Source organism: Chiloscyllium punctatum, chromosome 1 (assembly GCF_047496795.1).
Source record: "Chiloscyllium punctatum isolate Juve2018m chromosome 1, sChiPun1.3, whole genome shotgun sequence".
NCBI classification, from domain to species: Eukaryota; Metazoa; Chordata; class Chondrichthyes; order Orectolobiformes; family Hemiscylliidae; genus Chiloscyllium; species Chiloscyllium punctatum.
Window position 1 is genome coordinate 106,646,484 of NC_092739.1, and position 13,904 is coordinate 106,660,387.

Consider the following 13,904-nt stretch of genomic DNA (forward strand, 5'->3'; position numbering starts at 1 on the left):
TATCAGGTCCTCTAAGAATCTTGTATATCTCAATAAAGACTCCTCTCATTTTTCCCAATTCCAATGAGTATAGATCCAATCTACTCAACGTCACCTCATGTACATGTTTAGTTAATGGATGGAATACATCGATGTATTGGAAATTGGCAACAATTGAAGTGAAAGAAAATTACACCATTCATTGATTGCATTGGTATATTTTTAATGCACTGTGGATCCATAGCAGCCTTGCATTGATCAGAGTCACATAAAGGTAAAAAAAACTCTTTCCTTCTCCAGTTTTCTCACCTATTTTGGAGGCACTGTCTCAAGTTACAATTTGGTTTGGCAATAGCAGCAATCTGACAGTTTGTCCAAATGCTTGATAAGTCATAATGCAAGAACACTCAAAAGAGTTCAGAACAAACAGAGTTATACAATCTATAAAATTATCAATTTTTCTTTACAGCAACAACATTAGGCTTACATTTTTTGACAAGTGGAGGCAGTGGCAGTGGTGTGCTGGTAATGGTGGTTTTATTTATTTAGTATTCTAGGTGCCCAAGTGAATGCTCTGGGGGTATGGTTTCAAGGCTATCACAGCATCTGGTGCAATTTAAAATTGAATTCATAAATCTGGAATTTAAATGTTAGCCCAGTATTGGTGACCATAAAGCTACTGTTGATTTTTTAAAAACCCATCTACTTCATGAAGGTCTCTTTGGAAGAAAGCCTGTCATCATTAACTGGGCTAGCTTATGTGTGAGTGTGGTGCTGGAAAAGCACAGCAGGTCAGGCAACATCCAAGGATCCAAGAGTCGATGCTTCGTGCATAAGCCCTTCATCAGGAACATGCCAGACATTTCGGGCATAATTTTTTATTCCTGATGAAGGGCTTTTGCCCGAAACGTTGATTTCGCTGCTCGTTGGATGCTGCCTGAACTGCTGTGCTCTTCCAGTCCCACACGTTTTGATTCTGATCTCTAGATTCGGCAGTCCTCACTTTCTCCAAGCCTTTATGTGACCCCAGACCCATAGAAACATGATTAACTCTGAAATGGCCAAGCAAGTCATTTAGTTTAAAGTCATTTAGACATGGGCAACAAATATTGAGTTGGCAGCAAAATCTACATCCCATGCAAGTCTCAAAAATAATCACTGGTTCCTTATCTTGTCTTAATATTTTGCTCACTTCCAACCTCAATTAGTTTTCAATTGTTCAGTTTCATCCTTCTGTCCATTTTGGGACAAGATTCGGTCTGCTTCTCCATCTCCTGTCCTTGCTTGAAGGTACTTCTTAAAACTCACCGTCTCAACCAAACCTTTCTGATAACTCCTCTTTTTCAAACCCATCTTTGTTTGCTTATACCTCTGTCAAGTACCCTGGAACACCATGTATATTTATTTGCGTTTTTTTTTGGAAGTCCAATTTCTTTCAATATACTAACTCATTAAGGAGCAGTCAAACTGAATTCTGCAAATACATGGTGGATTTTACTCAAATGTCAGGCATCTAATTTACTTTCCAATATCAGTAGTTAGAATTGGAGCAATTCAATGATATGGGCAATGATAAATGCATCAAGAATATGAATATATTCTTTTATATGGCACAGATTACGTCTGTAGAAAATATCAGGGTATTTGAGGCATTTATACAATATGCAGGTTATATAATAGGCAATGTGTAATTAAAAGGGAAGCATTGCATATATATTTCTCTTGTAGTCGTAGTTCTTCTCATTAACACTGTTTGAATTATACTCTTTTCATTTACTTTGTTCATTTTTTTTCATTTCTTGGTAAATTCTGATATTCTTCTCGGGGTAGGTCACTTCAGATAGACTGACTTTACAGATGGCTTTATTATCGGTTGTCATCAGCAGAAATGTAACTGTGGAGAGGCAGAAAGGCAGAGTGCATGCAGGCAATCCAACCTAGAAAATAACACATGATAAAAAAGTTGATCATTCTTTTCTACCATTGAGGTTGAATTTATATTGAATAGCTTTGTGGAAGACATCTGCATTATTGTGTGGTTGGTTGTAGTAGTTACAATAACTCAAAGACTGCGAGCTATAAGATGCTATAACTTTGTTCCACAATACGTACAATAATGGAAACATTCCATTTTCAAGCTACTTTCTCTTTGTTTGTCCAATGATGTCACTTCCTTCTATTAAATCATATATGACTACAGTTACCCCTTTATGGGACTTAATCTTATATATTTCATTGTATTATTGAATCCTCCTGAGAGGCGTTAAAATTTAACAGTTTATAGTGTTATGTAGTATTCAACTGAAAGTGTACATGCAACTTCACATTGTGAAAAAAGACTTCATTCCACTCAGGGCTACAGGGAATGTATGCATTCTTGTCAGTTTATGCTCTTATTTTGCATTTTGCACATACGACAATTCTAGTAAGAATGACTTAGCCATGTTTTTGTTTTCTTTCCATTCATAATATTCAAGAACATTATTTTCATGCCAATGTAAATAATTTGCTACATGGATAGAGTTAGTGAGTTTTTCTTAATTGTGGGATGGGAGATTTGCAGCTTGTCACTGTGTTGATGTAATTACAAGCATTAACTGGCATTACTGTAGTAAAATTGAAAACAGTAACATCAATGTAATTTGAGACTGCCATTACATTGCTAGTTTTACACTCATCTGAACTGATCAGCAATCTCAGTAACACAATGATTATGGTGAAGTCAGCTTGCCCATGAGAATGTACTTCAGTTTTATTTTATTCATTATGGAGTTTTTCTATCAAATCTCTAGAACCTTATTATTATGAGAAATCCCATGTTATGGCCTGTTTCCTTTGAACATCAAATACTACCCCATTAGAACAAAATGTTGTAGACGTATCCAAGGTGCAGTGAGCTATAACGAGAAATAGAAATTGGGTTTGTTTGTTAGCTTTTGCACAAAACTACAAAGAAAATTGTGGGCAGTACAAAGATGGCCATTTATTATTGTTGCTAAAAGATAACATTTTCACCATTAGCTAAACTTGTAAAATTGTAAACTTATGTCCAAAATATCTATTGTTTAACAGGTTCTATGTTGTCAATAGCATTTTTTTCTCCCTGCTTTACTTTGCTTTATTGCATGCTGATACATTTTCAAAACCGTTGTATAAATTCTAGTTTGAATTCCATCCCTCCAATAATGTGAACTGCGCACAATCTAGCTGTGGTCTAATCAACCTTTTATATAGATCCAGGATAACTTCCCTGCTCTTAAACTCTCTGCCTTAACTAATAAAAACAACTATCCAATATGCCTCTTAACCACTTTATCTACCTGTCCAGTTACCTTAAGGGACTGGTGGAAATGTTCACCTCTGTTCCTGGTGTTTTCCAATGTTCTCCTATATTCTCTTGCCTGGTTTGTTCTGCACAAGTGCATCACTCGCATTTATTTTAATTGAGTTCCATTTGCCATTGATCAGCCCACCTGACTAGACTGTCTATACCCTCCAATTATCTAAGGCTATTCACCTATTTACCACACTACCAATTTTCGAAACATCTGTGAACCTACTGATCAATCTTCCTACATCAAGTCTAAATAACTTTTATATACCACTAACAGTAAAGGCCTCCATACAGATCCTTGTGGAATTCCACCAGCCAAAGACTTCCAGACACAAAAACACTCCTCAACAATCGTTCGCTGTTTCTCGCCACTCAATTAATTCTGGACCCAATTAGCCAAACTTTCTCAGATTCCAGTATTTCTTTCCTTAAGTAAGGGGACGAAAACTGTTCACAGTATTCCAGCATGGTCTGAGTACTGTGCAAAGCCTCCCATCGTTTAATCTTCATTCTCTTTGATAAAATGGCCACTACTCCAATTGCCTTCCCCATTAGAATTGAACCCAGATGCTTGGTTTTTGAGCTCTCCCAAATTTGTAGTTTTTCTTAGGGCATTACTAAATATCTCTCAATTAAAGTATATTCCTGAAAAAGATGAAATATCATCGATGGCTAAACAAGAAAATCAAGGATAACATAAAGACAAACGTGAGGGGTATATCATACTGCAAAAGTTAATGGCAGTCTGAAAGATTGGGAGAACTTTAAATGTCAGCAAAGGATTACTAAAAACAAAATCAGAAGAATTGCGATGAACTATGAAAAGAAACTAACAGAAAACATAAGCAATGATACCAAAAGCTTCTTTAAGTATAATTAAGAAGAGAATAATGAAAGTCAATGTTGACCCTTTCGAGGATGAGAATAGTGAGTTAACAATGAAAACCTAGAAATGGCAGAGGCAATGAACCAGTATTTTGTTTCTGTTTTCACTGTGGAAAATAATAATTTCTTCCCACAAACTGCAGTTACTACAGAGGAACCTGCTGAAATTACTATAACTAGGGAGAGGGTATTAAGTAAACTAATAGGATTAAGGACATATTCGTCTCCAGGACCTGATGGCCTGGTTATTAAAGGAGGTAGCAGCAAAGATAGTGGATACATTGCATATGATTTTCCAAAATTTCCTGGATTCTGGAAAGATACAAGCATTTTGGAAACATGCTACTGTGAAATGCTTATTCCAAAAAGGAGAAAGGCAAAAAATGAGAAACTATACACCAGTTGTACTCTGTATTGGGGCGGTTGCTGAAGTCAGTCATAAAGTAGGAGATAAGCAAACATTTGGAAAAAACAAAACTCAATTCATCACTGTTGGCATGCTTTCATGACAGGCAAATCGTGCTTGATAAATTTGCTGGAGTTCTTGGAGCATGCAATTAGCAAGATGGGTAACAGGATTCTGGTAGATGTGGTATATGTAGACTCCCAGAAGCCATTTGACAAGGGTGCCACGTAAATGAATGATCCAGAAGGTTAGATTCCAGGGGGTAAGGATAGAGGATTGGTTGACTGACAGAAAGCAGAGGGTCAGGATAAATGGGTCCTTCTCTGGATGGCAACTGTAGCTAGTGGGGTGCTGCAACAATTTACAGTCTGTATACATAATCTGCGAGCAGGGGCAGTGTGTAACATAGCAGAATTCATGGATGACTCTAAAATAGATGGGAAAGTAGACTGTGATGAGAAGAGCTTACAGATGGATATTATAGGCTCGGAGAATGGGCCAGCATCTGGCAGATGGAATTTCATGCAGGTAAGTGCAAAGTTTTCCTTTTTGGCCAGATAAGCAAAAGGGCAAATTATTATTTAAATGGGAAGCAGACTCAAAGTATGGCAGTGAGGGATCTGGATGTCTTGTGCTTGAATTGCAGAAAGTGCGTATGCAGGTAATGCATATAATAAGAAAGGCAAATGGAATCCTTGGAATTTATTGGAAAAGGAATGGACTATAAAGGTAAAGAAGTGTTGTTACAACTGTATAAGGTGTTGGTAAGACCACATCTGGAATATTGTGTCCAATTCTGGTCTTCTTACTTGAGGAAGGATGTGGTGACACTGGATACAGTTCAGAGGGAATTCACAAGGTTGATTTCAGGGATGAAGAGCTATCGTACCAGGAGCGATTGAATAGTTTGAGCTTGTACTCACTGCAGTTCAGCAGAATGAGGGGGAATCTGATTGAGGTATATAAAATGCTCAAGGGGATTGATGAGGTTGATGTTCAACAGATGTTCCCCCTTGTGGGACAGTCTTGAACAAGAGGTCATAGATATAGATGAAATGAGGAGGAACTATTTCTCTCATAGGATTTTAAATCTGTGGGATACTCTGCTCCAGAGTGCAGTGGAGGCAGAATCGATCAACAGATTCAAGAAAGAAATTCATAGGTTTCTAATGAAAAGCAGGATACTGGGCGATAGAGAGCAGGCAGGAAAGTAGAGTTGAGACCTCCAGGATAAGATCAACCATGATCATGTTAAATGGTGGAGTGACACAAATTGCCCACTCTTGTTCCTAACTCCTATGTTCTACATTTAAATAATACTCAAGTTCTCGATTCTTCATTCAAAACCTCACAGTTCCTGCATTGTATTCCATCCATTAGGCAAATGCTTTACCTGTCTACCATCCCTCTTGTTCTGACATTCTCACCACTTGCCTTCTCACCTATGTTTCTATTATTTGCAAACTTGACATGAGGCACTCACTTTTCTCATTCACGTCATTAAAATAAATTGTGAATAATTGTGGCTCCAGCCCACATCCTGTAGCACTCCACTTGCTAACTTCATTCTGAAAATGTACCCATCATTCCTGATTCTGTCTTCAACAGTTAGCCAATCCTCGATGCAGGTTTACACACTACCTCTGCTTGGAGCGCTATTTCTATTCCATCTGATCATCCAACACCATGGACTCTTATTTTGTTTCATAGCCTAATGTGTGGAATCTTATCAAACACCCTCTGAAGATCCCAAATATATTTAGCTCACTGATTCACCTTTATTCATCCTGCTTATTCTTCCTCAAAGAATACCAGTAATTTTGTCCGGCCTGATTTCCTCTTTTTGAAACCATGCTGACTCTGCTTGACCATATTATGTATTCCTATATGCTCTGCTATTTACTATATTCTTTATAATCAACTCTAACATTTTACCAAATGACAGTTGTTAAGCTACTTGGCATATAGTTACCTTTTTTTGTCTCTTTCCATTAGTAAGAAAAGTGTTACATTAATATTTTTTACACAGAGAGTGGTTTTTACACAGAGAATGAACTTCCAGAGAAAGTGATGGATGTGGATACAGTTACAGCATTTAAAAGGCATTTAGATAAATACACGAGTAAGAAAGATTTGGAGGGATATGGGGGCAGGTGGCAGGCAAGTGGGACTAGTTTAGATTGGGATTATTGTCGGCATGAACTGGTTGGACCAATGGGTCTGTTTCCATGCTGCATGATTCTATGACTATATGACAGACTTCCAATCCACAAGAACCTATCCAGAATCTGAGGATTTCTGGAAGCTTACTATCGTTGCATCCATTATCTCTGTAGTTACTTCTTCTGCTATCCCAGGATGTATCCTGTTAGGTCCAAGAGATTTTTGATCTTTGGCTCCTTTAGTTTCCTTCAAACGTTTGCTCCAGTGACAGTTATTAGATTTCCAAACCTCTCTTCACTTTCTTAAAATAAACTCATGGAAAGTAGGTGTCATTTGTTAGGCCACCATTTATTGGTAAGTTGCTTTTAAGAAGGTGGTCGTGAGCTGCCTTCTTGAACTGCTGCAGTCTATGTACCAAAGGTAGACTCACAATGCCTTTAAGGAGGGAATTCTAGGATTTTGACCCAGCGACAGTGAAAGAAAGGTGATATATTTCCAAGTCAGGATGGTAAGTGGCTTTGTGGGGAACTTTCAGGTGGTGGTATTCCCATGTACCTGCTGCCCTTGTCCTTAGAAATGGAAGTGATCATATGTTTGGAAGGTGCTGTCTAAGGAGCCTTGGTGAATTTTTGCAGTGCATCATTTGTATGGTGCAATTTACTGCTACTGAGCATCAGTGGTGGAAGGAATGAATGTTTGTGGGTGTAGTGCCAATCAAGTGGGCTGCTTTGTGGATGGTGTCAAGTTTCTTGAGTTGAATCTCAAGTTTGTTATTGGAGCTGCACCCATCCAGGCAAGTAGGAAGTATTCTACTACACTCCTGACAATTGCCTTATGAATAGAGGGGAGTCCGGAGGTAAATTACTCACCACAGTATTCTGAGCCTCTGACCTGCTCTTGTAGTTACTGTATTTTGTGATGAGTCCAGTTGAGTTTCTGGTCAATGGTAATCCCCAAAATGTTGATAGTGAGGGGTTCAGTGATGCCAATACCATTGAATGTCAAAGGGCAGTGATTAGATTGTTTCTTATTAGTGATGGTCATAGCCTGGCATTTCTGCAGCACAAATATTACTTGCCACTTGTCAGCCCAAGCCTGGATAGGACTTATTGTATTTGAACATCGACTGCTTCAGTGTCTGAGAAGTCACGAATGGTGCTGAATGTTGTGCAATCATCGCGAATATCCACACTTCTGACCTTAGATGAAGAAAAGGTCATTGACGAAGCAGCTGAAGATGGTTGGGCTTCAGACACCATCCTGAGGAACTCCTGCAGTGATGTTCTGGAGCTGAGATGACTGACCTCCAACAACCACAACAATCTTCCTATGTGCCAGAGATGACTCCAACCAGCAAAGTGTTTGCCACCTAAGGCCCATTGCATCTAGTTTTCCTATGGGTCCTTGATGCCATACTCAGTTGATATCAAGGGCTTTCACTCTCACCTCACCTCTGGAATTCAGCTCTTTTGTCTACCTTTGAATCAAGGCTGTAATGTGGTCAGGAGCTAAGTGGTCTCGGCAGAACCCTTAGTTACTGTAGTGAGAAAGTTGTTGCGAAGCGGGTGCTGCTTGACAGCACTGTTGATAATATTTTCTGTCACTTTATTAATGATTGAAAGTTAACGGATATGGCAGTAATTGACCAGGTTGGATTTGCTCTCCTTTTTGCGGACAGCACATACCTGGCAATTCTCCACCTCATTGAGTAGATACTAATGTTTTAACTGCACTGGAAGAACTTGGCTAGGGGTGCAGAATGCTCTGGAACACAATACCTTAGTACTATTGCCGGAATGTTGTCAGGGCCAAAGGGAACAGGCATCATAATGTGGGAAAATTTAGCATTCTGTTTGAGAGGGAGAATCTTGAGTCAGAAACAACTGTGCTAAATTTAAAGGACTATAATTACTTGGAAATTAGGAGAGAATTGGCAGGACTGAATTGGGAAAGATGTATAGCAGAAAAGAAACGTGATAAACAGAGGCAGATATTTAAGAAAATAGTTCCTCACTCATTGAAAAATATATATCCCACTGAGGAAGAAAGATTCTAGGAAGGAATTAAACTGACCTTGGTTAACTGTGTAAGTTAAAGGTAGTATCAAATTGAATCCAATCAATCATGCTACCTTCATGAACAAACTTCCTTGTTTAATGATGTCTGTCAGACATGGTTTAATGATAATGAATTCAGTGGGTTGTTATTTATTACCTCAACTGTCAATGATTCTTTTTTTCCCCTGAATTTTGTTGAAATCTTATCAGCATTGATGTCAGGCTGACTAGTCCATTGTTTCCTAGTTTATCCTTCTGACCTTTTTTTAAGATTGGTGTAACACTTGTATTGCTTCAGATCTCTTTGGCCCTGCTCCCATCTCTAGGGAGGATTGAAATATTGTAGTCAAAGCCTTCATTATTGTCATAATTGCATAGTCAGTCATCTTGGATAGGTCCCAATGGGAATGGAGATAGTCTCTATTCCATCTGATCCTTTTAACCCCATCCTACTTTGCATTAGTAACATCTCATTAATTTAATTGTTTAATTAAATGTTGTTTTAATTAATAAATGACTTGTTTAATAAAGGCAAATATGGAGATTTTATGGCGCATTATTAGTGTCTCTACTCTGGGGCAGAAGGCCTAGATTCAAGTCCCTCCTGTTCCAGATGTGTCATAACATATTGAACAGTTTGATTAGAAATAGACAAAAAAGACAGATGTAAAGGATTCATTCAACACCTTTGATAAAGCTACTTAAAGCATAGAAGGCAGCCATTCAAACCATCGAGAATATGGCAGCCCCCTTTGGAGCAATGCAGTGAATCTCACTCATCCCCTTGGTCCCATCTTCCTGCAAATTTATTTCCTTCAAATGCCCATCCAATTTCTTTTGAAATCTTGAATTATTTCTGCATTCACTATTCTCACAGGCAATGACTTTCATGTAAGTATTGACTCACTGCTTAAAAACGTTCTTCCTTGCACTCTTCCTACATTTCTTGCCCAATATCCTAAATCTGTATTCACTTCTCCTTGCACAATAAGAGGATGGGAAGTATTCTTCATTGTTTACCTTATCTAAACTTGTAAACCTCATTATCTTATATACCTTTATCAAATCTCCCCTCACTCTCCTTTACTTCAAAGAGGCAATCCCAGCCTTTCCTAACTAATCTTGTAATTAAAAACCTCCATCCTTCAAATCACTTCGGCACATCTCCTCTGTACCTTCTTCACATTGATCTGAAAATGTGGTGACTGAACTGGGCACAATATTCTAGTTTGGGTCTAACTAAACCTTTAGGTAGATTGAGCATAAAGATTCTGCATTTCTGAAGAAGTTCATACTGGACTTGAAATGCTACTTTGATTTTTCTCTCCATAGATGCTGCCAGACCTGCTGCATTTCTGTGGGATTCCCAATATTTTGTATTTATAGAACTTCCCTGCATCTGTATTCATAACACCCTTGCATCTGTGTTCTCTGTCGAATTATAATTTCATTCTCGGTTGAGAGCCCAGACTTCTATTAGACTGCTGAAACAACTGAGTTCCACTGCTTGATTGATAATCCTGGCTCTCTAATCTCTTCTGTCAATTTCACAATATTTACTGATATAAAATGTGGAGGCTTAAAGGCTTACATGGATAGATTGGTTCTGGTTAACAACAGAAGTTAAAGACACTGTCAGGTTGAAAGAAGTGAACATATAATGTGGGAGAGAGTAATGGTAATTTAGAGATTTGGGAAAGGTTTAAGAGCCAAAATAAAATAATAAGTAGGAGAAAATAAACATTGAGGGGAATCTAGGAATACAAAGAAAAAGAGTAACAGTTCTTTAAATAAATACAAAGAGAGACACTAAAGTGAACAAAAGCTCCTTAGAGCACATGACTCAGGAAGTAATACTGGTGAAGTGGGAGAGAAATTGAATAAATAGTTTGCATCAGTCTTCACAATAGAAAACATAATTTAGTATTTATAGAATGCTATTAATCACAGGTCTAAAATGGGAAGGAGAAATGAAATCAAAACAATAACTACCAACAGAGAATAAGTACAAGAAAAGCTATCAAGGCTGAAGGCTAAAATGTTCTCCAGACCTGATAAATTGCATCCCAGGATTATAAAAGAATTAGCTACACAGTTAGTGGATGCACCGGTGGTAATTAAATTAGATTCCCTACAGTGTGGAAACAGGCCATTTGGCCCAACAAGTCCACACTAACCCTCCCAAGAGTAACCCATCCAGATCCATTTCCCTCTGAATAATGCACCTAACACAGTATGGGCAATTTAGCATGGCCAATTCACCTGACATGCACATCTTTAGACTGTGGGAGGAAACCAGAGCACCTGGAGGAAATCTACACAGATGCAGGGTGAATGTGCAAGCTCCACGCAGACAGTAGCCTGAGGTTGGAATCGAATCTGGGCCGCTGGGGCTGTGAGGCAGCAGTGCTAACCACTGAGTCGCTGTATCGCCCTAAATCAACAATTTTTCAAGAATCCTGGAAAAGTCCGAGACGATTGAAAAACTGCTAATGTAACACCCTCATTCAAAAACCAATCAAGACAAAAAAAAGGTAATTATAAGCCAGTTAGCTTAATATCTGTCAGAGGGAATACAGGGCAGAAACCGTTCTATGAGGGCGCGACGTATGAGCAATAAGGTAAATGAGATGGTAAGCAGATCAAAAATCGGCTAGTATGATCTGGTGGGCATCACAGAGATGTAGCAGCAAGGGGATCAGGACTGGGAGCTAAATATTCAAGGTGACCAAGCATGTGGATGAGGGTAGAGCAGTGGATGTAGTGTACATGGATTTTAGTAAGGCATTTGATAAGGTTCCCCATGGTAGGCTTATGCAGAAAGTCAGGAGGCATGGGATAGAGGGAAATTTGACCAATTGGATAGAAAACTGGCTAACCGGTCGAAGGCAGAGAGTGGTGGTAGATGGTAAATATTCAGCCTGGAGCCCAGTTACAAGTGGAGTTCCGCAGGGATCAGTTCTGGGTCCTCTGCTGTTTGTAATTTTTATTAATGACTTAGATGAGGGAGTCGAAGGGTGGGTCAGTAAATTTGCAGATGATACGAAGATAGGTGGAGTTGTGGACAGTGAGGAGGGCTGTTGTCGGCTGCAGAGGGACTTAGATATGATGCAGAGCTGGGCTGAGGAGTGGCAGATGGAGTTCAACCCTGCCAAGTGTGAGGTTGTCCATTTTGGAAGAACAAATAAGAATGCGGAATACAGGGTTAATGGTAGGGTTCTTAGTCAGGTGGAGGAACAGAGGGATCTTGGGGTCTATGAACATAGTTCTTTGAAGGTTGCCACTCAGGTGGATAGAGTTTGTAAGAAGGCCTATGGAGTATTATCGTTCATTAGCAGAGGGATTGAATTCAAGAGTCGTGAAGTGATGTTGCAGCTGTACAGGACTTTGGTTAGGCCACAGTTGGAGTACTGTGTGCAGTTCTGGTCGCCTCACTTTAGGAAAGATGTGGAACTTTGGAGAGGGTGCAGAGAAGATTTACCAGGATGTTGCCTGGAATGGAGAGTAGGTCGTACGAGGATAGGTTGAGAGTTCTCGGCCTTTTCTCGTTGGAACGGCGAAGGATGAGGGGTGACTTGATAGAGGTTTATAAGATGATCAGAGGAATAGATAGAGTAGACAGTCAGAAACTTTTCCCCCGGGTACAACAGAGTGTTACAAGGGGACATAAATTTAAGGTGAAGGGTGGAAGGTATAGGGGAGATGTCAGGGGTGGGTTCTTTACCCAGAGAGTGGTGGGGGCATGGAATGCGCTGCCCGTGGGAGTGGTAGAGTCAGAATCATTGGCGACCTTTAAGCGGCATTTGGATAGGTACATGGATGGGTGCTTAATCTAGGTTAGAAGTTCGGCACAACATCGTGGGCCGAAGGGCCTGTTCTGTGCTGTATTGTTCTATGTTCTATGTTCTATGTTCTATGATATATGTCCTATTGAAAAGATAGCAGGTGGGCAGAGGGGATGAGGTTGCCTTGTTAGTAAGAAATGAAATTAAATCAGTAGCAATAAACACAGTATGGTCAGATGATATAGAATCTGTGTGGTAGAGGTGAGGAACCGCAGAGGTTAAAAAAACCATAATGGGAGTTATCTACAGCCCTCCAAACAGCAGTCCAGATTTGGGGCATAAGATACACCAAGAGATAGAAAAGGCTTGTAAGAAAGGCAAGGTTATAGTGATCATGGGGAATTTCAATATGCAGGTGGACTGGGAAAATCAGGTTGGTAGTGGATCACAAGAAAAGAAATTTGTGGAATGTCTGTGAGATGGTTTTATTTTGGAGCAGCTTGTGGTTGGAGCCCACTAGGAAACAGGCAATTCTACATTTAGTGTTGTGCAATGAGACAGAATTGATAAGGGAGCTTAAGGTGAAGGAACCCTTAGGAGGTAGTGAACATATTATGATAGAATTTACTCTGCAATTTGAGAGGGAGAGGATGGAATCTGATGTAACAGTATTACAGTTGAACAAAGGCATCAACAGAAGTATGAATGAGAAGCTGACCAAAATTGACTGGGAGAGGAGCCTAGCAGGAAAGACAGTGGAATAGCCATAGCAGGAATTTCTGGGAGTAATTTGGAACACACAACAAAAAGAAAAAAGAAGCACACCAAAGGGAGGATGAGGCAACCATGTCTGACCAGCGAAGTCAGGGACAGCAGAAAAGCAAAGGAGAAGGCACATAATGTGATGAAGGGCAGTGGGAAGCCAGAGGATTGGGAAGGCGCCCATGACCAACAGAGGACAATGAAGAAATAAGATGGGAGAAATTAAATATGAGGGTAAGCTTGCCAGTAATATTAGGAAAGATTGCAAGATTTTCCTTAGATATATAAAGGGCAAAAGAGAGGCAAAAGTGGCCATTGGAAAATGTTGCTGGAGAACTGGTAATAGAGAACAAAGAAATGGCTGAGGAACTGAATGAATACTTTACGTCAATCTTCATGGTGGAAGATATGAGTACTATCTGAAAACTTCAAGAGAGTTTGGGGGTAGAGATTTGTATGATGGGCATCACCAAGGAGAAGGTTCTAGAAAAACTGTAAGGGCTGAAAGTGGATAGATCACTTGGTCCAGATGG

General features: G+C 39.4%; 1 protein-coding gene across 2 annotated transcripts in view; it reads right to left on the reverse strand.

The window, feature by feature from the left end:
• Window positions 1-201: 201 nt before the first annotated feature.
• slc14a2 (solute carrier family 14 member 2) overlaps window positions 202-13,904 on the reverse strand; it is a 136,334-nt gene continuing 122,631 nt past the window's right edge. For both annotated transcript variants that reach the window (XM_072571793.1, XM_072571794.1), the window contains one exon: window positions 202-1,916. In XM_072571793.1, coding sequence (XP_072427894.1) covers window positions 1,749-1,916 — 168 coding nt within the window. In that variant the 3' untranslated portion in view covers window positions 202-1,748. The remainder of the gene's footprint in view (window positions 1,917-13,904) is intronic.